Raw genomic sequence first — 22,916 nt, 5'->3', positions numbered from 1 at the left:
GACACCTGGGAACGGGCAGGTGTGAGCCTGCGGAACCGTTCATGGGGCCCCAGGAGCGTCCTGTCCCTCACTGCCCCCCACCCCCTGGCTTCTCCCACTTCCAGCCCACACGTCTGAGGTTCACAAGGAGATGGGTGGGACCTCCGGTCTGAATGCACAGCCTGCGCTCTTATAGGTGCCTCCCGTGTGCAAAGCCAGCGCTTGGCGCTGGAGACAGACCCCAGGCTGAGCATGACAGCCCTGCAGTTTGGGGACTAGGGTCTGAGAGGCTGCGGGGCGCTTGGCACGGAGCTGGGGAGCACCAGGTGTGTCCATCTGGGGAATTCTAAGCTGTCCGTTGGGCAGCTCCAAGCTGGAGCTCCTGGGAAGCGGTGAGTCCTAAATCAGGGCTTCTCCCCAGGTGCAGATTCTGACTCAGGAGGGACCGATGCCGCTGGGTGGGGACCGTGCTTGGAGTAGTGATGATAGCGAGTGCCCCGCAGTGGTGGCTGCTGGAGCTCAGTGAGGGATGGGGGAGAGGTGGGAGGCGTGGGAGACTTCCTTGGGGGGGGTTTGAAGAGCTGCACTGGGGGAGCAGAGACCCTGGCTTGGGGCCACGCAAAACGCGGTAGTACAGCATCCCCCCGCCAACTCCTAGACTGGGGCCAAATTTGAAAGTGGCAGGGCCTGGGATTTGGGGTCAGGCCTACCTCTGGACTGGAAACCCCTGAGGGCAGGGCCCGGGATCGCAGGGCCTGGCATGGAGGAGGTGCTTATCAGTGTTTGCTGAGTGACTGAACGAGGCAGTTTGAGTCCCAGCTCCGCCTGACATTGGGGACCTGCCTTAGCCTGCCCGCCTCACCTGTGAAATGGGCACATCTGCCACTCTGGATTCAGAGGCCTGGCGTGGAAAGTGACTCACCCCTGCCCTTCCTCCCCATCTTGCTGGCAGGTGGTCAGCCGGGTGGCAGCTCAGCAAGGATTCGACCTGGACCTCGGCTACAGACTGCTGGCTGTGTGTGCCGCAAACCGAGACAAGTTCACTCCGAAGTCTGCCGGTAGGTGACGGCTGGGGGCTCCACGGTATCGTCGGGAGGGGGGTGGGGCACTGGACTTGAACCCAAGGCTGTCACCACCCCTGTTGGCTGGCACCTTGGTTGGTCCAGGTATGACGTGAGCCCCCGAGTAGCAGCAGCTCACCTGCTGGCCTCTTGAGCCCACAAGTAGGGCCTGTCCCTCATCTCAGGGCCAGCAAGGGGCCCGGGGCACACCACACCCCAAAAACAGGCTTAAAGGGAGATGCACATCATCTCATTCCATCACCACAGTGACCCCTTGGTGTAAGTGCTGTGATCATCCCCATTTTACAGCCCAGGAAACTGAGGCTCAGAGCAGCTGCAGAGATTTCCCCAGGTCACACAGCTAAGAAGTGGCAGAGCTGGGATTTAAGCCCAGGCCTATACTCCAGAATCAGCATCCTTAACCCTGAGGCTCACTGTATTCATTCAAAATTTTTTTTATTTAAAATAAAACACAAATTAAAATAAAAATGAATCAGTACATTCAGGATTCTAAAACACTGCTCTGTGTAGTATTCTCCATTGCAACTCTGTCCCGGCACGGGACCCCCTGACTCTATAGTAAACAGAGGCCACAGAAGGTGCCAGGCAGCATTCTGTCTGTGAGAGCTTTAAGCACACTAAAGGTGCAGCTTTACCTGTCCCTCCATCCTCATTACCTTGCTTAAAAGCAGAGGAAGCTGTGTAAGCTTTTACTTGAACAGACCTGGACAACCCAGCCCTGTCACTTGCTGAGTGTGTGGCCTCTGAGCCTCAGTTTATCTCCTTGGGAAGGCAGGAATGGCAATGAGACCTACGTTGCCGGGGTCAGTACTGAGCAGTGTCTAAATGTTGTTAACGTTCTTTATGGAGTCTGAACAATTCATTGAAAAAGAAAAAAGTCAGTTATTTCCTCTGTATAACAATAAAACAGACGTTTTCTCTGAATTCGTCCATCAGCGCTTTGGAGTGTATCTAGAAACAGCTTAATGCAAACGTTTAAAGGACATCTCATGATGGGTTTTCATCAGTCTGCACAGCCCACAATCGCTTGAACGCGGGTTTGTGCTTTGCTGTGTTTACGACGGTCCATGCACGTGGATGGCAGGTCACTTATAAAAGGTGGTGAAGGTCTCATTAGCCAATAGCTGCTCTGAGATCCCTGACGTGCCAGCCTGTGTTGGGCTATCGCTATTGTATTGAACTGCTTGCCAGAAAATGGTCTTGGAATCTCATAAGAGACGTCTGTTCCTGATGGAATCTGCAGTTTTAATAATAACTTAAGTCAATACAATTTTGACAAGGTAAAAATTGCTACTTATCCAAGAAGCATATACATCCATATCGCTATTTAGTGCCTGCTCTCTGCAGGCATCTGGCCAGGGCTGGGTTGTGCTGAGGGGTAAAACAGATGTGGTCTCACCTCGGGAAACGTACCGTCCAGAGCAGGGATCGGCAAACTTTCTTTGTAAAGGGCCAGATCGTAAATAGTTTAGACCTTGCAGGCAATACGAAAGCAGCCATAGACAATATGTAAACAAATAAGTGTGGCTAGTTCCAAGAAAGCCTTACTTATGAAAGTAGATGATAGGATAGTTTCCTGATGCCTGGTCTAGAGGGAGAGAAAATCATCGACCAGATAATCACAGCTGTTTGCTGTACACCAGAAACTAACACAACATTGTAAATCAACTATACTTCAATTTTTAAAAAAAGACATGCAAAAAAGTCACAGCTGTATGTGTGACTGTGTGCGTAAATTCAAGCTGTGATAAGGGCCATGAAGGAACGGTCTCAGGGATGCCACGAGACCACCTGGGAGTGGGGAAAGTCTTCCCTGAGACCCAAAGGTCAAGTAAGAGTTGAGTAGGGGAAGAAAAGGAGGAAGGATTGACCAGGTAAAGGGAACAGCCTATGCAAAGGCCCTGAGGTAGAAGCAAGCATGGCTTTTTTTAATAAGAACTAAAGGAAGGCCAGTGGTTCCAGAGCCCTGGGGCAGAAGTCAGCAGCAGTTAGACACACAGGGCCTGTCTTGAGGGTTGTCCTAAGAGTAACGGGAACGTGGCTAAATTCTAATTTTGCAAAGATCGCTCAAGCTGCAAAAGAACAGATTGACCAGGGGAGGCCGGTGTGGATGGAGGGAGCCAGTTGGCAGATTGCTGGGATGTCAGGATGAGGATGATGGTGGCTGGACCAGGAAGGTTCCACTTCCTGTGGAGTGGAGTGGAGACAAAGGGATGACTCCAAGGGATATGTAAAAGGCAAAACCAAGACAGGGAGATCGTGGCCAGAGGGGTAGAAGGAAAACAGGAGAATGGGCTGTCCCAGAAACCCCAGCTGCTCCCCAGGTCCATGTGTAGCCCCTCCCTCAAGGGTCTCTCATACCCCTGCTAGTACGTTCTGGGTGCTCTACCATATTTTGCTTCAATGCCCAGCTCTGTGAGACACAGAATATTTTCTACATTTATGGATGAGGAAATTGAAGCTCAGAGAGGTCTTGTGACTTGCCTGCTGTCACACAGCTCGTAAATGATAGAGCTGAGAGACTTGAAGTCCTGGCCTCCTGAATCCAGGCCTAAAGCTGTGCCCACTGCATCATTGCTGACTCTGGGGCCAGTTGGGGACCAAGATTTAGGAGGCCTCTGATCACCTGGGCCAGGATCTGAGAAGCTACTCCATTTGGAAGTGCTCTTTGCTTCACTCAGATCTCTCTAGCATGGCCCTGCCCTCCTCTAAGTGGTATTTCCAGCATCACTTCTTCTCCTGAGACAAGGGATTTGTTCCTTCCCCATCTGTACCCCCGGTTGTGCACTGCTCTTTACAGTCTAGAGAGCCCTTTCCCATGCATATGTCTATCTAGTCACATGATAGGCCCTAGGCCCACGAGGTGCGTTCTCGTATACCCATTCTGCAGCTGAGAACACTGAGGCCCAACAGGGCCTGTGGCTTAGCTGTCACTTGAATTCACTTATCAGGAGTCAAACCCAGGTCAGCCCCAAGAGCCATGACTAACCACATTTCCCAGGCCACCTGCCCTCTTGAGAAGTATGAGCCTCAAGGCTCTCAGGGTCCCGGTCACCCCCCTGCTTGGCCCGTCTTTTGGGAAGGCGGGGCACCAGTCTGACGGTGAAGGCTTCAGCTCCTGGTTTCGTTGGTTGGGATAAAGGGTCCGCGGGGGGCAGGCTTGACCATGAGAGGGGTGGAGACCACAGAGAACACAGCAGTGACCCCAGATTCCAGAAGCGACTCCAGCACTGGCCCCCATCTTCTCCACATTGCCCACCTCCCAGAGCTGTGGCCTCATCTGTAAAGAAGGATTATATGCCGATCCCACAGGCTGCCTGGGAGGATTAAATGAAATGCCCCAGGCGTGGAAGTGAGGGGCCCAGCTAATACCTGGCACACGGTGGGTGCCGAGTCAATATTACTTTCTGGCCTTCCTTCTCTACTTCTGTCTGTCTTTTTCCCAACATGGTTCCCTACCTCTCTAAGGCCCTTTCTGCCTTAGTGAGGCTGTTTCCCACCCTCTCTTTCCCTGAGGCTCTGTGGGTGGGTGCATGACCTGCCTAACCCCACCTCTGGGTACAGCTGGGAGAGCCCCTGTGTTATCAGTTGTGTGTGTGCAGTGGCCACACCGGCCACTACTGGGCCCACCTGGGCCTCTCCCAGCCAGGCTTCTGCAGTTCTAGAACATGCTCTGTCCCCAGAGCTCCTGCAGCCTCTCCGCCCTCCCGTCTTCCTGTCTCCGTCTGGGTTCCCACTCTGCCTCACTGGCTAATGCAGTTTTTACCCTCCCAGTCCTTCCCTCTCCTTTCTCTCTGAGTGTCTCTGATGCTATATGTCTGTCTCTGTCTGTCCTTCCCTTTCCTGCTGCCTCTGACTTTCTCCCCGCGTTGTGATGTGTCTGCGCGTGTATATGTGGTGGTGAACATGTCTCTGTGTGTGTGTGCGTGCGTGTGCGTGTGTGCGTGTGTGTGTGCGAGTGTGTCTCCCCTTCTGCCTCCCCCACCCCTTCTCCCACTCTATCTCCCTGTCTGTCTCTCTTGTCAGGAGGCCAGGCTAGGGCCAGAGGGCCAGTGGGATGAGCTCATGCAGCGAGGAGCAGAGCGGTGCTTTGTCAGGAGAGATGGCGGTGCGCTGGGCTGGGCTGTGCGCGCCAGCATTGGTGGGCTCTGGAGCAGGAGCTCAGGCCTGGGGGCAGTGCTGTGCGGTGTGTGTGTGTGTGTGAGAGAGAGGGAGAGGGAGAGCGAGAGGGAGAGAGAGAGAGAGGGAGAGAGACGGAGCGTGAGCGCAGAGCAGACACTGCAGCAAACAGCCAAGTCAGGCGTCTCCACGTGGGCCCCTCTGATACCCAGCCCCCAGCTCTTTGTTCTGGTGCAGCCTTTAGCCTGTGTGCTCGCACACGGGAGCACGCGCACACGAGCACGCACGACAGCATCCTCCGCGTTGGGAAGGTCCTGGGGGGCCAGCGGCTCCCTCCTCTGCCTCAGTCCAGAAGGTCACCTGCCTTGCGCCTCCCCTTGTCCCCTCTCCAGGCCACGGCAGGCCCCCGCGCCCCCCGGTCGCTGCCTGCCTGCTCTCGGCAATTTGGCAGGCAGTGCTGAAATGTCAGCCTCCCTGGCACCAAGAGGCCCACGCCTGCTGGCTTCATGGGCACCAAGCACCAGGCAGTTACCATGTCCAAGGTCCCCAAGAGCCCTCTGTGTGCCTCTGCTCCTGTCCACGCTTGAATGACTCTGTCCCTTTGGTTGCCCCTGTGAACAGCCCAGAGGCGGGTTAAAATAATAGAATAGGGAATGTCAGAACCCAGGGGATGGGGAGCCCAGGGCCCAGAGAAAGGGGGACCTGCCCCAGGTTACAGTGAGGCGGGGCAGAGCCCAGACAAGAGCCTGGGTTGCCCGCTGCCCGTCCTCACGCCCCTCTTGCCTCCCTGGATGATGACTCTGGGCTCCCTCTGAGAGGTGAGAGGCATGGGGCTGCTGGCAGAGTGGAAGATGTGGAGAGAGTCGCAGGTCTGGGAGGTGCCAGGGCATCCCGGGGGCATCCTGGGAGAGGCGACCAGTAGGCATTTGGAGAAGGGACCAGAGAACTCAGGAGAGAGGTCAGGGCTGAAGAGGCAGCCCCTGAAAGCTCCGAGGAAGAGGAGGCCAGCCTTCTTAGGGACAAGCGGAGGGCAGTTGTCAGTGACCTGCCTGTGGGCTGGATGTGACCTGCAGACAGCTGAGGTCCGACTGTTCAGCAGTTCTTAAAAATGCATATTAGTTGCCAACATTTGCTCTTTGGAAGATTGCACCGTCCAGTCAAATGCCTGGCTTCCTGTGAATGGGAACCTTGGTCCCAGCCCGGCGCGGACTGGGTGGTGGCGGACCCCTCGGATAAGTGCCGTGCTTCCCGAGTTGTCTCACACCCCAAGCATTTCCTGAATTTGGAAACCGGCTGGGCCCTGTGGACATGTGTGTTTCTTACCTCTTTTCTACACACACGCTCACATCCCAACACAGCAGCCTGAGCCCCGGGCCCAGGAGTGGAAACCCAAGCAAAGTGGATCACTTGCTTTGTGTTGACAAACATCTGCCCGGTCTGGTTTCTCCAGTGTGCTGACAGCCCCCAGAGGAGCTGACAGCAGACCACAGGAAGGGACTGAGGCATGCCCTGGGCCCCCGGCCAGCCTGGGAGGTGAAGAATCAGGAATGTGATGGGGCCCCTGCTCTGCCCCTCCCGGTCTGTGGCCTGTGATCCACTCAGGAGGGGCTCAGGAGAAGCTTGGTCCTTCTTGGAAGCCCTCGATCCCAGGGGAGCTTCTGCAGCAACTTGTGAAGCAGCCCTGAGGCTCAGAGACGGACCCAACCCCGGGGACCAGTGGCAAGGGTCCTGCCTCCATCGGAGGATTGGGATGGGGCACAGACCTCAGAGGCCAGCCAGGTCATTTCATCACTCCCACCCAGGACTCCTTAAGCAGGAGAAGGCAGGTCATAAACCATTTTCCTCTGTCGTTGAAAACAATCCGTCTTGCTCCCACCTAGCTGAATGGGGGGCTCTCAGACCCCCATGGTGGAGGTCACATTCCTGGCCTCTCTTGGCGTCCCAGCTCCTATCTCTACCTTCACGCCTCCCCCATGGCCTCTCTCCACCCCCTCTGCCTCTGCCCACCCCGGGGCATGCAGCCGCCTTCCCGTCCCCATCACCGGGGAGGAAAAATGGCCTCATTCAGGGACACCCTGCCAGATCTGTCTCTCTAAGACAAAGATGTGCGCAGCTCTGCGTGAAAAACGGCTCGCAGCCGCCCAGTGAGCAGGCAGGATTGGTGGGTGCAAATTACAGAGGGATTTGTTAACGCTTGCTGGCTCCCCCCAGAAAAAGCGGCAGGTGGGCCCTCGCCCTTGAAATGCCAGGCCGCCCGGCTGCGCGCCTTGTCGAGGCCGGGGACAGACTTCCTCCTGGACACCAGCCCCCACCGCCACATCTGAGCTCAGCAGAGCTGGGATGTGAGGGAGGGACTTGGCTTCCTTCCTCCTGCTTGGCCGCCTCTGCACTCCAGGTCAGGTCCTGCTCAGGAAAGGGCTCTGGATTTCATCACCCAGCCCCTGGGAACTGACTCGCGGTCAGCTCTGTTTAAAGGACAAAACCTGTTTATCACTCACCTTCCGTCGAGTCACTGCTGTGAGCGAGGCCACTGGGGCTCTTATCAGCACACCCATTTTGTAGAGGAGGAAACTGAGGCTCTAACAGGGACGAGACAGACCAGGTACATGACTTCCAGGGCTGGAAGCAGGACTTGGACCTCCACGTGATCAGATCTGGAGCACAGGGAGCTGTCCCTCTTCTGAGTGACCCTGTGTGAGCAGGTGGGGTGGGTCGTCCTGGGCCAGTGGCCCCTGGCTCCCTCCCCTCCCCCAGCTCCCTGAGGGCTGAGGCCCGGTCACTCTGCTCTTGGAGAAAAAGAACAGTGGGGAGGAACTCACGTGACAGAGGGTTTGTGGACACAGCGTTCCCAGGCTAAGGAATTGGGGGGAGGGGTGTGTGGTGGTCCCTGGGGTGTCCAGAGTGAACAGTGAGGAGGGGGGCAGTGCCACGGAAGAATGAAAGAAGGCAGATTTGGAAATAGCTTCAAGGCCCTGGAAAAGGGAACTGAGTATTTCAGTAGCCATTAAAAGTGAGGTCCCCTAAGAATGATTACCATCCGGAAATACTCATGACATAATATTAATTTCTTTTTAGAAGGGTAACAAAATGTCATGCTCAGTATGACCTCGACCAGGTGCAAAAACAAAATATACATTTGGTTAGGCAGAGGAAACAGAAAACAGAAGGGAATATACCAAAATGTCAGCTTAGAAATCATGGATCTATCTGGATGGGGGGAGGTAGCTGACTCTTTATTTCCCATATTTTCTGCAGGGAGCATGGATTCTGTCTTGGTCAGAATGGTCGATGGTCGCCATGGGTCCCTCTGGAGTCTGGCTGGAGTTGGCAGGGGTGGGGGGAGGCGAGCGCGCCCTGGTCTTTGGGCTGGCTCAGCAGTTTCCCCAGCACAGCCCTCTGCTTCCCGAGGGCCTGGGGGGCAGGCCCCTGCTCGCTGGGGAGGCTATTCTTCCTGCCTCCTTCTCTTCTGTGGGATTAGCTCATCGCTGGCCCCCCCCCCCCCCACAGAGCCAGGGTGTGCAAGGACACGGCTGCCTGAGGCCCAGCCGGTGGAGATCTGCTTTCCGGGCCTGTCCAGAAGGAGAGGGGGTGGGGGGATGAGGGCATTGGCTCATGGCAAGGGGGGGCCTGGGGGCCGGGACCCTGACAGGCCGTGCAGAGCCTTCTCAAGATGGGGCTGCTTGTCTTACCTGGACCCTCACAACTCCAGTCCGGAGCCCCAGCTGGGACTCCACACACATGATTGGGACGGGAGTCTGTGAGGCAATAGAGGAAGGAGAGGCCACTGGAGGCACTTCAGTCAAATGATATGTGTCTGAGTTTGGGTTTCCGCAGATGCAGACCCCGCAATGAAGATTCCAGTGCAAGCGATTTATTTAGGAGGAGCCCAGAAAGCGCCAGTAGAGAAGCAGAGAAATGAGATGCGGAAGGGGAGGAGGAGGGAGAGAAGTGTGGTGTGAAGCACTGTGCCTGCTGTGGGGGGCTCCTGGAGACAGAGTAGAGCGCGCCCCGCAGTCAGCCTAAGAGGCCGGGACAAGGAGGTGTTCATCCAGCAGCTGGCATCCATTATTGGCTGGGGGCTCCTTGGGGTCGGGGTGTGGATGCACCCTCCAGCACTCACCTTGGCGGAGATGCCAGGAAGAGCCACGGTGCCCGTGGTAAGCAGAGGGTGTGTGATGAGGCATCCACAGTGCCAACAACAAGGCACCCAATTTCCGTCACCTGCATCCCATCCTCATCCCCACCCCCTCCCCGCCGTATTCTTCTGATTGTATTCTCCATATGGATGCTTACTTATTTTGACTTCAAGAGAGGAATCTGAGAAGGAAACTTTCTGTCTTCTCTCTCTGGCCACCATACCTGGCAGACCAGCCCCCCTTGCCACATTTAGATGCTAACTGTCCAAATAAAGACAGTGAAGAGCAGGCCCTGCATCCAGGTGTAGCCCCAGGTGCCTGCTGCATGGTACAGCCTGGGCCGGCTCTCCACTAGTTAAAAAGGGAGCCCCTGGGATTTGGGAAGCTGCCCCTCTCCCCCTTGAACTAGCAACATCCCAAACATGGGAAGAGAGCTGACATGGCAGTGGTTTTCTCACCAGGTCCCGTGACCACCTTAAGCCATCTTGGGGGCCACATCCCTTTGTCCACACTTGAGGGTGCTCCAGACAAAGAGGACAGCCCTGGACAAAGCCATGGGGGCTGGGTACCACCCTCCACCTCCACCTCCCCTGGGCAGGCCATGCCCCGCCAACACCACCACCCCCAGCATCAATTTCTTCCCCAGTCCAACGCATCCATACCATTTCTCTACCTTCGTGGCTGCAGGAAGAATAATGAAGTCCTGGGCGTGGGAATGCCTCTCAAAATAAAAAATACTAAACAGAAATTTTCAGGGCAAGGAACGACAAGCGTCTTGTGCCAGGCCCACTCCGTGCCAAGCACGGGGGCTACAAACACATATAAATGCACCACACACAGTCCCTGCTCTTTGGGTTTGAAATCAATGAATGCTCCCATTCTGGGGGTGAGAAATGACAGTAATCCTACACACAGACACAGCCCTTTACACGGCCTTTCTTGTCCGGCCCTGTGAGATCCCCACGGCGGGCTTTTTCCCATTTAAAGAGGAAGAGACTGAGGTTCTGAGGGGTGAGAAGGTGGCCTCGCAGGCGCGAAAGTGGGGCCAGAGCTCTGGCTATCCTTGCTTCTCTGCAGGTGTCCCCAAGGAGATGCACAGCCTCTGGGGTGATGCAGGGCCACGGGGTTATCGCCATTCAGGCACCAAGGTGTTGCCACGTTGCAGCCAGAGCGCTGCCTTCCACCGTCTGGCCCAAAGGTGCATCTGGGACAGAGGACCTGCCAAAACAGTCCCCACTGCCCCAGGGTGCCCTGAAGATGCCATGGCCACCCGAGAAGTTAATAAAGCCATGGGCAGCAATTAATTCTGCAGAGGAAAGGGCCAGGTAAGAGGATTAAGGAAGCCAGAGCTTTGGTTTTAAGCTGGAGCTTAGCTTTCTCACCCCCAGAGGAGGGATTTCAGGGGATTCGACGGTGTGAGAGTGACATGGAGCAGGGACTTGGCAGAAAGTGGGCGAGGTGGTTATGGAACTTTCAGAGCAAGCATTGCAAGCCATGACCTTATAAATTCCTTCTGGGTTAGACAGACAGACAGGAATCAATGATGGTGCAGGTATCATTAGCCTTGCTTATTCAGACTTACAGAGCCAGGGCAGGGCAGCTGGATTAGGAAAAGAATCTGATTTATAGCCCCTTTCAATCATGATGATAGCAAATATTTGGTCAGCGTTTTCCCAGTACCCGGCACTGTGTGCACCATCCATGATGATCCCAGACCCATGTCTGCCCCATTTTACAGATGAGGAGACTGGAGTTTAGGAAGACTGAATGATTTGACCAAGGTCAGAATTGTGATTCAAACAAGAATATCTAACCCTGAAGCCATAAGCTGCCCCATACTCTATGTGCAGGTTGCAACGAAATGCTGGGGAAGACATGTTAATACTCAAGAGAGCTTGTCAGGATCACCTGAATTGATTGCAGGTGGAGATATTAAGTATTTGACGATGACTTGTCCTTGTTGGTGGGTGAGACATCCTCTCATCTTTGAACTCATTCAGTACTCACCATCTTTTGGATGGTGAGGAGCAGAGATCCTGGCATATAGTAAACATTCAGTACATGTCAGCTGTTATTATCACAGTTCCCTGGTCAGCCCCGATTTCAAATATTTTTTTCCAGAAGCCATTCAGCTATTTCAGAGAGGAGTAGTGGTTAAAAGCATGGACTCTGCAACAGCATGTCTGGGTGTGAAAACCACCCGGCCCTCCACTCACCAGCTGTGTTACCTTGGAAAAGTCATTTATTAAGTGAACCAACATATGTATAGTGCTTAGAATGAGGCCTGGCATATACTAAGTGCTGTATACATGTTAGCAATCTTATGTTCCAATGTGTTGGCATTCAGACTTTCTTAGGATGCCTCTCATACCTGGAGGTAGCCCAAAACCCTGTGCCTGCCCCTATGTTGTGGTTTGGGGTCTGGAAAATATGGATCCTCTACTTAGGTAGGGCCAAGGTCAATGCCAACCACACCCACCTCCAAGTGGGTAGGTAGATAAGTGGGGTCCTATTAACTCAGGCCAGGGAATGGCCCCTTCTTGAGGCTCCAGGGCCAGAACGCCACAGCTGTCTCCAAGACAGCAGAGGGTCACATGAGGTTAAGAGGGCATCTTCTTTCCCCCACAAAGAGGAGGCTGGGCCCCAGCGTGCAGGAGTGGAGAATAGAGAGCCAGCTGAGGCAGGCTAGACAGGGCCAGCAGCACCCTGTTTGTTCCTTGGCCTGGGGAGGTTTGAGGGCCTCTGTTTCTCCAAGTCTCCCAGCAATCCTTCTCAAAATTCTTTCAAGAGAGAAAGTAACATTTAAAGTACCATTTATTGGGAATTCCCTGATGGTCCAGTGGTTAGAACTCTGCGCTTCCACTGCAGGGGGCAAGGGTTCGATCCCTGGTTGGGGAACTAAGATCTCGCATGCCGCACGGCTCAGCCCCAAAAAAATAAAACTAAAAAAATAAAGGACCATTTATTGAGCTCTTGCTTCATGCCAGGCTCTGTGCTGGGTATTTTATGAACATCAGTGCTGATTCACGTGAAGAACCAACCCCTTTTATAGATTGGAAAACTGATGAACAAAGATATTTATTCACTTGTCCAAAGTAACTCCAGTCCTTGTTGTAACAAGGTGAGGGATGAGTGGATAGATGTTTGGATGATTGAGACTAAAGAGAAGATGGAAAAAAGCAAGAGAATAGGGAGAGGGTGTAGACCGGTCTGCCCCAACTCCAAGCCTCGCTCCTTCTTCTGTTCCTTCTTGGGTTGTGCCTTCTCTCTCAGGGATCAGGCTCATTGTGAGTGTCACACTCAGCCTGTCCCCAGGGCCCATCTGGCAAGCAGGGACAGGAAGCAAGACCCTGGCCAACAAACCCCCATCCTCTTATCCCTCATAAGCTACCCAAGTCACTTTGCACAGCAGAGTGAGGGCTTAGGAGGGACCAGGCCCTGGAAACTGTGGTCTCAGCCTGCAGGCCCCCAGCCCTTCTGGCCTCCATGCTTTCAGAGGCCCTTGAGTCAGGTCCAGTGAGTTGCTGGGATAGGGCTGGTCTCAGGACATGCAGAGCCAAGATCTGGAAACCAAAGAGGGGGCAGCATGGGACAGAGGTCCAAGCTCAGGCTTCAGGGTCAGGCTGACCTGGGCTCAGCTCAGCTCCATCACTTCCTGCCATGTGTAACCCCAGCCATGTCTCCCAGCATCTCACAAAGTAATGGGTACAAAGTACTTAACTCAAGCTGGCATCTCAGAAGGGCTCCGTACATAATCGTTCCGATTATTGAGTCCTGCATTGCAGCACAGGCTCTAAAACGTACTTGCTGTGTGACTTTATGCAAATCACTTCACTTCTCTAAGCTTGGGGTCTAGAGGCTCTAGAATCCAGGTTTCCTGGCTGGAGCAGCAGCAATTCTGTTTCCTTGGCAACCCAGCTTCCTCTCGAGGGACCATCTGGATCATGTCACTGTGGCAAGGTGCTGCCCGGGCAACCAGGTGTTTGTGTTTTGCAGTGGAAGCTCTGCAAGGTGGTAATTCCCCTCACTGGTGACAGGGTGGTGGCCAGGCAGGTGGCTGGAAGGAATCAGCGCTGTCTCAGTCGTGCCTGCCCTTGCTATTCCTGGGTCCAGAGAGAAACAGACTCCAGAGCTTAGGAACTCTAGCCAATGACTTTCCTTGAAGAGCTATTAACAGATGCTTCATTATATTCCTAGGCACATTTTCTGGCTTGTTGAGGCTGGCCAGGTGGGAAACGCTGCCTGGGGCTGGACTCCTGTAGGGAATTCCAAAGGACCCAGTCTCACCTGTTTGGGATGAAGAACCACTATTGTCTCTGGCAGGAAACAGGAATTACTCGGGGGGAAAAATTAGGACTCTGCTTTTGAAACAGGCACATAATTATAATGACAGCAGAAACTTGGTGCAAAGGATAAACTAATTCACCCCTTCAACAGACGTGCATGGGCATCTATTATATGCAGATTTTGTGACTGGCACTTAGGTCACCCTAGAGATTGTCTGTGTCTGCAAGGAGCTCACAGACCTGGACAGCTTAGGAAAAACACAATGTCAACAGACCCACATCAGCCAAGGGAGAAGCTGAAGGGGTGGTGGTGTGCAGAACCCTCTGGGGGCCAGCCACTTCCAGCAGCAAGCTCCCAGCCCAGAGCAGCTGGAAAAACCAGGGACAGTTCAGGGATAGCCCAGGCTCTGCCATCACTTCACACAGGCGAGCGCCTTGACTTTTACAACAGCCCACAAAGGTGAGCTCTGGCCCCTTTTCCAGATGGGGAAACTGAGGCTCCGAAAAGTGAAGTCCATGCCCAGGGTGACACAGCTGGGGAGTGGCCGCCTGAGATCAGAACTGGGTCCATCTGCGTCCACAGTGCATCCTCTGGGGGGACCCTGCTCTCCTGGTGGTCTGTCAGGGGTGGCTCCATTGCCCGGAAGCGTGTGGCCTCTATGCTGAACAAAATAAAAGAATCTTCCACCTCTCTGTCCTTCTGGCTCTTTCTCTCTCTTCCTCTCTCTTCCTCTACCTATGTCTCACCCCCCCACACCCTCTCTCCTTCCCTCCCTTTTCTTCTCTCTCCCTCACTGTCCTTCTCCCCTCTCCTTTCCTCTCTCCTTCATTTCCTTTGTCTCCCCGCCTTTCCCCTTGGGACCACAGCGCCATGCACCACTGGTCCCACTGGCTGCAGCTCATCTCTGCCTCGGTGTCACCTGCAGCCTCTTCCTCTGGGCCCCAGGCTCACTGTCCTCGGGTGCACCGCCCAGTCCGGCCCCTGTCCAGCCCTGGGCTACACCCCCAGAAATGCCTGCTGCTGTTTGGTGCTGTCACCCTCAGCCGAGGAAGTGACATTATGGCATGTCTTCCCATTTCCTCCAGGCTCCGTGTGGTCCTGAGCCCACTCTCAGATGTGCGGCCCAGATGTTTAGAATCACTGCCTCCCAATAAAGCGTCTGCTGGGAGGCTGGGAGGCAAGGGGCCCGCGTGTGTGAAGGGCCCACGTCTGTGCAAACGGGGCTGGGAAGAGAGAAAACGGGAGCTCGCCCTCCCCAGGCACAGACGGCAGGAAATTGGTGTGCTGTCGAGCTCCATGGGAAAGCCGAGCGCGGGCGAGTGCGGCGAGGCGCCCCGCCCTGTGTGCTTGACCCTGAGCCGCTCCTGAACCTCTCAGGGGAGAGACTGGTGTGCCCACCCCCTGGTCCAGGGCTTCGGCATCTGGTTCTTTCCTCCCACCCCAAGTGGAGACAGAACTGTGGGAGGAGAAAAACAACAGAGGAGAAAGGCGCTGCCCCTCTAAAGAGAGAGGACAGGGAGCAGGGAGGTGGCCCCATCTGTGGGGTCTGTTCCCTCCCAAGCGCTGGCCAAGGCTAGACTTCGGGGTCTGGGTCCCAGGCCCCCTGCTTGTGCGGAAGGGGCTTCCTCAGCTTGGAAGACCCACATGTCCACACAGCCAGGAGGCGGAAACTACAGGGTGGCCCTGGGGGATCAGAGAGCCCAGCACCCCCAGCAGGGCAGCCGCCACGCAGGGGGCCACCTGAGGCTGTGTGAGACACACGCCCGCCACTGCCAGGGCTTCCAATTCTGCGCGAATCTCCTTTAATGTCGTCTATTACCTCTTATTGAAGACCCATTGCTGGCCAGTCCAGCCGTGCCTGAGGGCTAGCTCTTAGGTGGCCAGTGGAGGCATGGGACTTAAATCATGAGGATCAAGCGGGGACAGATGGATGCATGACTGATGGGAAGAGGAAGGGTCTGTCTGTGGAGTACATGGGAGTGTGTCACCTTCACTGAATACAGAAAGAAGTATCGTGCCATGTCAGCAGGGGAGGGTTGGTAGTGAGGGGCACCTGAATGGGGTGGGAGTGGGGCGACAGGACCTTTGAAGTGTAGAAATCACCCACGTGGCATGTCCAGCCACAGAGGTAGGCCACCCTGGGTTTGCATCCTGTTCCCTGCTTTCAAGCTGTGTGACTTCAGGTAACTGACATAGCCTCTCTGATCCTTAGCGGTAGCATCAGGAAACAAGGGATGATAACCATATATCCCTCCCAGTTGTTTGTGGTGTTTGAGATGTTGAGGATTAGGTAGATGGTGTAGGGGAAGCTGTGCCCTGCACAAGTGAGGACTCGGTGTCCATTTGCCATATTCCAGTACCTGAGGCAAAACGCATGTGTGAAGAGTACCCTGTCCCCAAAAATCAGCTGTGAGAGGAAGAAGGCTGGGTCGGGGCGGAGGATACTGTGTGCTGGAGAGGGAAGGGGAAGAGGGAGGACAGTGCCCTTTTGGAGTACAGGGGGTATATAATAAGTATAAATAGTAAGTATCCGTAGTAGTATCATTTTAATTGTTACTGTTACTCTCTGATGTGAATGTCAGCATGCAGAGGGCCTTTCAGGATCACCTGGCCTATTTTTATCTGAGAGGAGACTGGCACAGAGAGAGGGAGCGGTCTTCCAGCATCCCTCATCATACCAGCGGTAAGACCGGCCTGATGCGGTACTTACCACTAATATTCTTCCTGGTAGTACTGTTATTCCCATGACAGCTACTATTACTGCTATTTCTATTACTCACACTAGCCTATTGCTTCTAATGCTACCATTATTTTCCTAGTTCTATGAATCAATTAAGGAGTGAAGTTTTATTGAGTTCTTACCATGTTCCAGGCGCTGGGCAAAATACTGCAGAGACTTCCTCTCCTTTCATCTTTATAAAGATATTAAGAAGAAACTGAGACTCAGAGAGGTTAATTACTTGCTCAAGGCCACACAGTTAGCAAGTGGCAGGGCTAGAATTAGACCCAGGCGGTCCCGCTCCTGCACACCTGGGTACCGGGTCAGACCGCCTCCCAAAAGAAGGAAGGAGGCTTGACAACCCCGAGCCTGGATGAATGGAGGCCTGGATGCATCCCAGGAGTAGGGCTGCCTTGTGAATTAGCCCAATGGGCAGCTACCTTTGTGGAGGGATCTAATAATCTCTCTCCTGCCTTGTTTCACAAGACCTGAAATTCCACTCTTCACATGATGTTCTTTGGATTAAATTTCATGTGCCTCTGTCTGTTAGCCTTGTTCATTCAGTCTGCCATTTGATAATAGCATGGTGAGGGGTGGTGAGGCCAGCTCCCAGGCTCAGAATCCTGGCTTCCAGTTCTGGCTGCTTGTAGCCTGGGTGACGTGGGCCGGTCCCTTCATCTCCCAGTGGTGGGATGTCAAATCTGAAGCTCCCAGCTCAGGGCCTCATAGAGTGGCCCCTCTGTCCTTCCCCTGCGACTCTGCGAGACCCCTGTCATAGCCCCAGGTGTAATACTCGTTGCAGATGAGACCCCCACCCCCAAGGCCCAGGCCAGTGATGGCAGGAAACCAGCAGATTGCATCTAGAAAAAAACCAGAATTTAGAGATTACTCATCCATTCATTCAGCAAACGTGTATTGAGTACCACAGTGTCCCAGGCCTATGCTGGATGCCTGGACAGTGTGAGTGAGGTAGATGTGGTCCTTACCCTCCAGGAGCTCAGGGCTTCATGGAGAGGACAGACTTAGAATAAAATGCCCTCCGACAATGATGTAATCGTTGTGACAGGCCCTACAAAAGACACGTGGAGGGGGCCGTGAGCCTGGGAGCTTAGAGAAAGCTTTCTCGAGGAAATGACCCTTGCAGGAAGGCTCCAAGGAGAAAATCTGCCCAAAGAGGAGGACAGAGAAAGACATTCCAGGCAGAGGAAAGAGCACGTTCAAAGGCCCCAGGTGCAGAAGGAATGTGGGTTCAAATTTTCTCTCTACTTCTTCTGACTCGGTAGCTCTGTGCAAAATGCTTCTCTCTGAGCCTCAGTTTTCTCACCCGTAGAATGGGAACAGTTGCCACCTGCTCCCCAGGGCTCCAAGCAACTGAGAGGGTAAGGGGTATGAAGGTGGTGGTGCTGGCACTGCCCCCCTGAATGCCTAGGGAAGCTGGAGGCTGCCTCTTGGCTCCTAGCTTCCAACCACCCCCGACACTTGAGGCTTCTGTCGGTACTGGTTGTTCCTCAGCACAATTAGGTAATTAGGCCAAATTCAATTACACACCACATTCCCAGGTCTGTCTGGGGCCCAACGGGGGCGTGGGCTCCCTTTGCTGGCGGGGAGCAGTAGGAGTGCTGCTCCCAGAGTTGTGCCTTCCTACCATGCATCCCAAAATAGTGCCTGCATCCCAGATGGGGAAACTGAGGCAGGGAAGAGGCAGTGCTGCTTAACCCCAAACCTCAGGGCTGAGATCCCCAGGGCTGATTTTTTCCCTCCTTGACAGCCCCAACCCAAACTGTGAGCCCATGGCTTGTCCCACCTTTCAGATTCATCACAGGGGTCCTGGCTCCTCTCCCCCTGGACAAGCCCCCCTCCCCCCAGTTGGTGGGAGGGTGGGATTCAGCTTCCCTGCCACCCTTGGATTTGTGGCAGTTTCTCCTCCCAGCTGCAGACTGGTACCCAGCCACTATTCAACACTTTGATTGGTATGTGAATTTGAGGGGAGAGCACACCTTGACTTCCAGGCTGAGGGGTGTGCTGTTCCCACCTGCCAAGCTCAGCTCTGAGGATCCTGATTTCAACATCAGGCCTCCTACTCCTTGCCCTGCCCTGGCGGCCACTTTGGATTTTCCCCAGACAGACATTCCTTCGTGGCCTGTCTGCTCACGTCCAGAGCCCCCCGGGGGTGGGGGACACCTGGGACCACACTGCAGGTGTGAGGGGAGTCACCAGACCCCCTGGGCTGCCATGGGCTGTGAATATAGTTCTAGAAGGGAGCAGGCACCTGGGAGAGTGTCCTCTCACAGGGGACTGTCAGGAGAGGAGGGCGGGAAGTGCACCAGGTGACGCAGGATTCCTGGCGAGCTTTAATGGGCTTAGGAAGTTCATAAAACTGCTGTATTGCTGCCCAGGATGCACTGAGGTGCTTGGGCATGCTTCTCAAGCACCCTTCCTCTCCTCTTACCTATCACAGCACCTCAAAACAGAAAGGGCCTCAGAAACCATAAGCCTACCAGTGTGGGATCCCCTTTACAACTCCCCATCCTCAGCTTACACACCTCAGGTGACAAGGTGCTTACTACCACCCTGGGCAGCCCTGACTGTCAGGAGCTCCTTCCTTCTTTTGAGCCCAAAACCCATCTTTTTTTCAACGCCGCCATCCTTCCTTCTGATGCATGTGACCCCCACTGTGGATGAGAAAAGGACTGAAGGGTCCAGGGTCTGGCCCCCAACCTCCCTGTGAGGAGGGGGAAGAACAGAGTGGGGCAGACCCTCCCCATCTGAACCCCAGCTCATAGAAAGAGACAGTGGATGGACAAGAGCCCTTTAGAATAGTAAGTCCTCATGTGTTTAGGACTTTACAGTTTGCAGAGCACACCCTTGACATTACAGTTGGTGGAAACACGGAGAGATGGCCTGGGGCTCTGGAACAAGTCAGAAGACCTGGATCTATTCCTGGCTGTACCACTAACTTGCTGTGTGACTGGAGGGAGCCCTGGTCCCTCTCTGAGCCTCAGTTTCCTCATCTGAAAATTAAGACTAGGCTCTCTTTACTTCAATGCTGAGAGTTGGGGGTTCCAAATAGGCAAGCAGAGACCCTGTAAGGAAAAGGGCTGCACGTAACAGGCCCTGCAGGTTGTGGGGCACACGGGGGTCACGTGGTTGTTGGAGCAGCCTGCATTCAGCCTTGCCGGGGCCCCCAGCCTAGCGTCAGAGTGTGTGGCCTGAAATCCTTCCCCCAGCTGAGCGCCGTTTCTTCCTCTGCAGAGAGGAGGACGGCATCCTCCTGGTGCCTGCATGAGCCTCTGTCTGATAGCATCAGGAGTGAAATTTGGCCGCCCCAGGCCAGACAGGGAGCTGTGCCGCCCAGCCAGGCAGGCAGACAGGCCGACAGCTTCAGCAGGAAGGGAAATTGCCTTTCCATCTGGAGGGAGCTTATGTCAGTCCAACTGGGGGCCATCCGGAAGTCCCCCGTCAAAGCTGTGTCCTGGGAGAAGCAATAAAGCCCCAGGACTGCTGAGGCACAGACATTCGTGCTGCCTTGGCCGTCCCATCCCTTCAAAGGCGACTCCAGAAATCAATGGGAAGAGATTCATGAGGGGCCTGGGTGGCGAGCTCCCCATCACCTCTGGCAGCCCCTTTGTTAGCTGGCCTGAGCTTCCTGTCTGAACAGGATGCTTCCACTGAGAGGCAACCCACATTCTTGCAGACAGCACGTCGGGGACCCAGTCTCTGGGCTGGCAAGCAGCGGGAGCAGGGCACCGCAGACCCTACTGTTCACTCATTCATTCCTTGATTCACTTATTCATTCAGATAGCTGGTCCGTGCTTCATTCACACAGCAGATATCAAGCATCTGCTTGGCATATTGTAGATCCTGTCGATATAACATGTGCAAAACAGACAAAAGTCGCTGTTGGCAGGGAGCTTGACTTCTGGCAAGGGAGATAGCATTAGCAAGAGAAATAATTGAAATACATCAGTCATAAATGCTAAGGAGGAGCCTAAGTCAGGAAAGAGTGGTAGCAAACGTCAGGAGGGGCTGCAGATTTGGGCAATGCAGCTGAGGAAGGCTTCCTGAGACTCAGGTGTCCCCTGGGTGGAGGCCTGCAGGAGGTGGGAAGTGAGTCTGGCCACCTGGAGAAGAGCATGGGGGTGTCTGCAGCCTGAAGGCAGGGAGACTGGAAGGAAATGAGGTCAGGGAGGTGACAGGGGCCAGGTCACACAGGGTTTTGTGGGGGCATCATAAAGACGTGGATTTTTACACTGACTGAGCCAGAGCGGTTTAAGCAGAAGAATGATGAGCTGAGACTTAGGTTTCTGCAGCATCACCGTGGGTATTCGTTTGCTAGAGATGCCATAACAAAGTACCACAGACGGGGCGGCCTAAACAACAGGATTGCATTGTCTCGCAGTTCTGGAAGCCAGAAGTCTGAATCAAGGTGTCGTGGTGGCAGGGCCGTGCTCCCTCTCAAGGCACCAGGGAAGGACCTGTTCCAGGCATCTCTCCTGGCTTCTGGTAGTTCCCCGGCTCATAACAGCAGAACGCCAGTCCTCACATGGCACTCTCCCTGTGTGCATGTCTGTCTGTGTGTCCAAATTTCTACTTTTTATCAGGACACCAGTCATATGGGATTAGGGTCCACCCTAATGACCTCATTTTAACTTGATCATCTGCGACCCTGTTTCCAAAAAAGGTCACGTTCACAGGTACTGGGGGGTAGCCCTTCAGCACCTTTTGGGGGAGGGGGGATCCACAACCCCACAGCCTCTCAGCCTCTTGAGAATGATCGCTGTTATCTCCTTTGGTCCTCCCTGGCACCTGGTATTAGTTGGCCTCGCTCCCATTTTACAAAGGATGAGGCAGAGGCCCAAGAAAGCCAAAGTGACTTGTCCAAGGCCACCAGCTAGTCAGTACTTGTTTCCTGAGGCTCAGCCTCCAATTCCAGGCACATCCCCACCCTCCACAACTCCTCAGCTAGCGGGGACATGGTCAGTTCCTTCCTGTCTCCGCTCCGACCCCTCTGGCCTCTCTGTGTAGCTGAGAGGCTGTGGGCATCCTAGTGGCATGGGCAGACAGCCTGGGCACGGCTGCCTTCCCAGCTGAGTGGATGGAGGGGCAGGCAGCTCTTAAAGACGGAAGCCACCTGAGGGACCATTTCATGCCTGGTTCCTGGGTTCCCTCCCCCATCCTCCTCCTCCAGCCTGGCAGGAGGCTTTCCTGGACCCCCGATAACCTCACAACCCTAGGGTTTCTTGGCAGTGCCGATGGACGTGTGGGGCAGGGGTTGGTTTTGTTTTCTTAATGAAATGATTATAAGATTTGGGCCGATGCCAAATGCAGACTTCTGGGAACGCAGCCTGAGTGTGGGATGAGGGCCCTGCTGGAGGATACATCCGGGAAGGGGGTGGGGGGAGCAGTGACAGGCGGTTCTGAGCCAGGTAGGTCTCATTCTCCACCATGACCCCCATGCCCCCTCAGGTGGAGCCCTGGACAACCCGGAATGTCAGGTGGATGGTTAAATCGCACAGAGGCTAAACAGGAAAAAAAAACCACAAAGAAAGAAGACATTTCCATATATGTAATGTGGTGTGCTGGAAAGAATATAAAACCTGACTCTCATCACAACTCTAACTCGCTGTGTGACTTTGATGGTCACTCTCTCTAGAGTCCCATCTTGGGAATACGGTATTACGGTTGCTGGTGCAGACTTTAGAGCCAGATGGCTGGGTAGTTTAAATCTTTCTGCAAGTTGTCTAAACCTTTCTGTGCCTCACTGTTATCCTCTGCAGAGTGGAAATAATAATCACACCTTACCAGAGAGGGCTGTCTGTGAGGATGGCGTGTTGATACTTGGAAAGTGCCTAGAACTGTGCCTGGCAACCAGCAGGCACTTTGTCAGTGGGAGCACTCTATTACTATGGACAGAGGAGAGGCCTGGATCCAGCTTGGGGCTCCCAGCTCTGTGTTCCCAGTGGGAGTGTGCCCTCCCACTGTCCCCATGTGTGGGTAGGGCCCCGAGGCCTGGCAGAGATACCTGCATTGGCTGGCTGGGAGCTGAATGTCAGCTGTGCCTTTCTTCTTTGAGATTGTACATGTAGAATTAAGGCGGCTGACCAGGGTGAAGGAGGAAGGGAAAGAGGCAGAGGGAACAGTATTATCAAAGGACACAGGAGTTCGTGTCCTGACCCCTCAGAGGTGGGCAGAAGCCCCAGAAAAAGGTCCCTGGAGGCAGAGCCCCTGAATCAACTCACGCCCAGTGCAGCTGCTTGAGCCTTCCTGGGGCAGCTGCTCTGGCAGTGAGACAGATGCTTCATGGCCGGTTATCCTCCAGTATGTGTGCGTATGTTTATTGAACCCACTCCATGCCCTGCACGCGCTTCCATGCGCCCTGAGAAGGATCAGTTGAATGGAGACAGATGGCCAAGCAGCTCCCAAGGCCTGAGCTCATGACTGCCACACTCCCGTGGACACCACCTGGGGCCTCCCTGTCTTCTTCACTCTCCCTCTGAGTGCTGGAGCCCGCATGGGTGACATCTCTGAGTCACAGGGATCCTTGTTGAGACCTGCTGAATCAGCAAGCCCTGCTTGAGGAAGACCTGGCTCGGT

General features: G+C 54.5%; 1 protein-coding gene across 7 annotated transcripts in view; it reads left to right on the top strand.

Annotated features, from left to right (window-relative positions):
- The window catches only part of ZMIZ1 (zinc finger MIZ-type containing 1), a 233,455-nt gene that overhangs the window by 138,401 nt on the left and 72,138 nt on the right, over positions 1-22,916 (top strand). For all 7 annotated transcript variants that reach the window (XM_036827838.1, XM_036827836.1, XM_036827834.1 and 4 more), the window contains one exon: positions 932-1,037. In XM_036827838.1, coding sequence (XP_036683733.1) covers positions 932-1,037 — 106 coding nt within the window. The remainder of the gene's footprint in view (positions 1-931; positions 1,038-22,916) is intronic.

Source organism: Balaenoptera musculus, chromosome 16, assembly GCF_009873245.2.
Source record: "Balaenoptera musculus isolate JJ_BM4_2016_0621 chromosome 16, mBalMus1.pri.v3, whole genome shotgun sequence".
NCBI classification, from domain to species: domain Eukaryota; kingdom Metazoa; phylum Chordata; class Mammalia; order Artiodactyla; family Balaenopteridae; genus Balaenoptera; species Balaenoptera musculus.
This window is presented reverse-complemented; position numbering and strand designations above follow the sequence as displayed.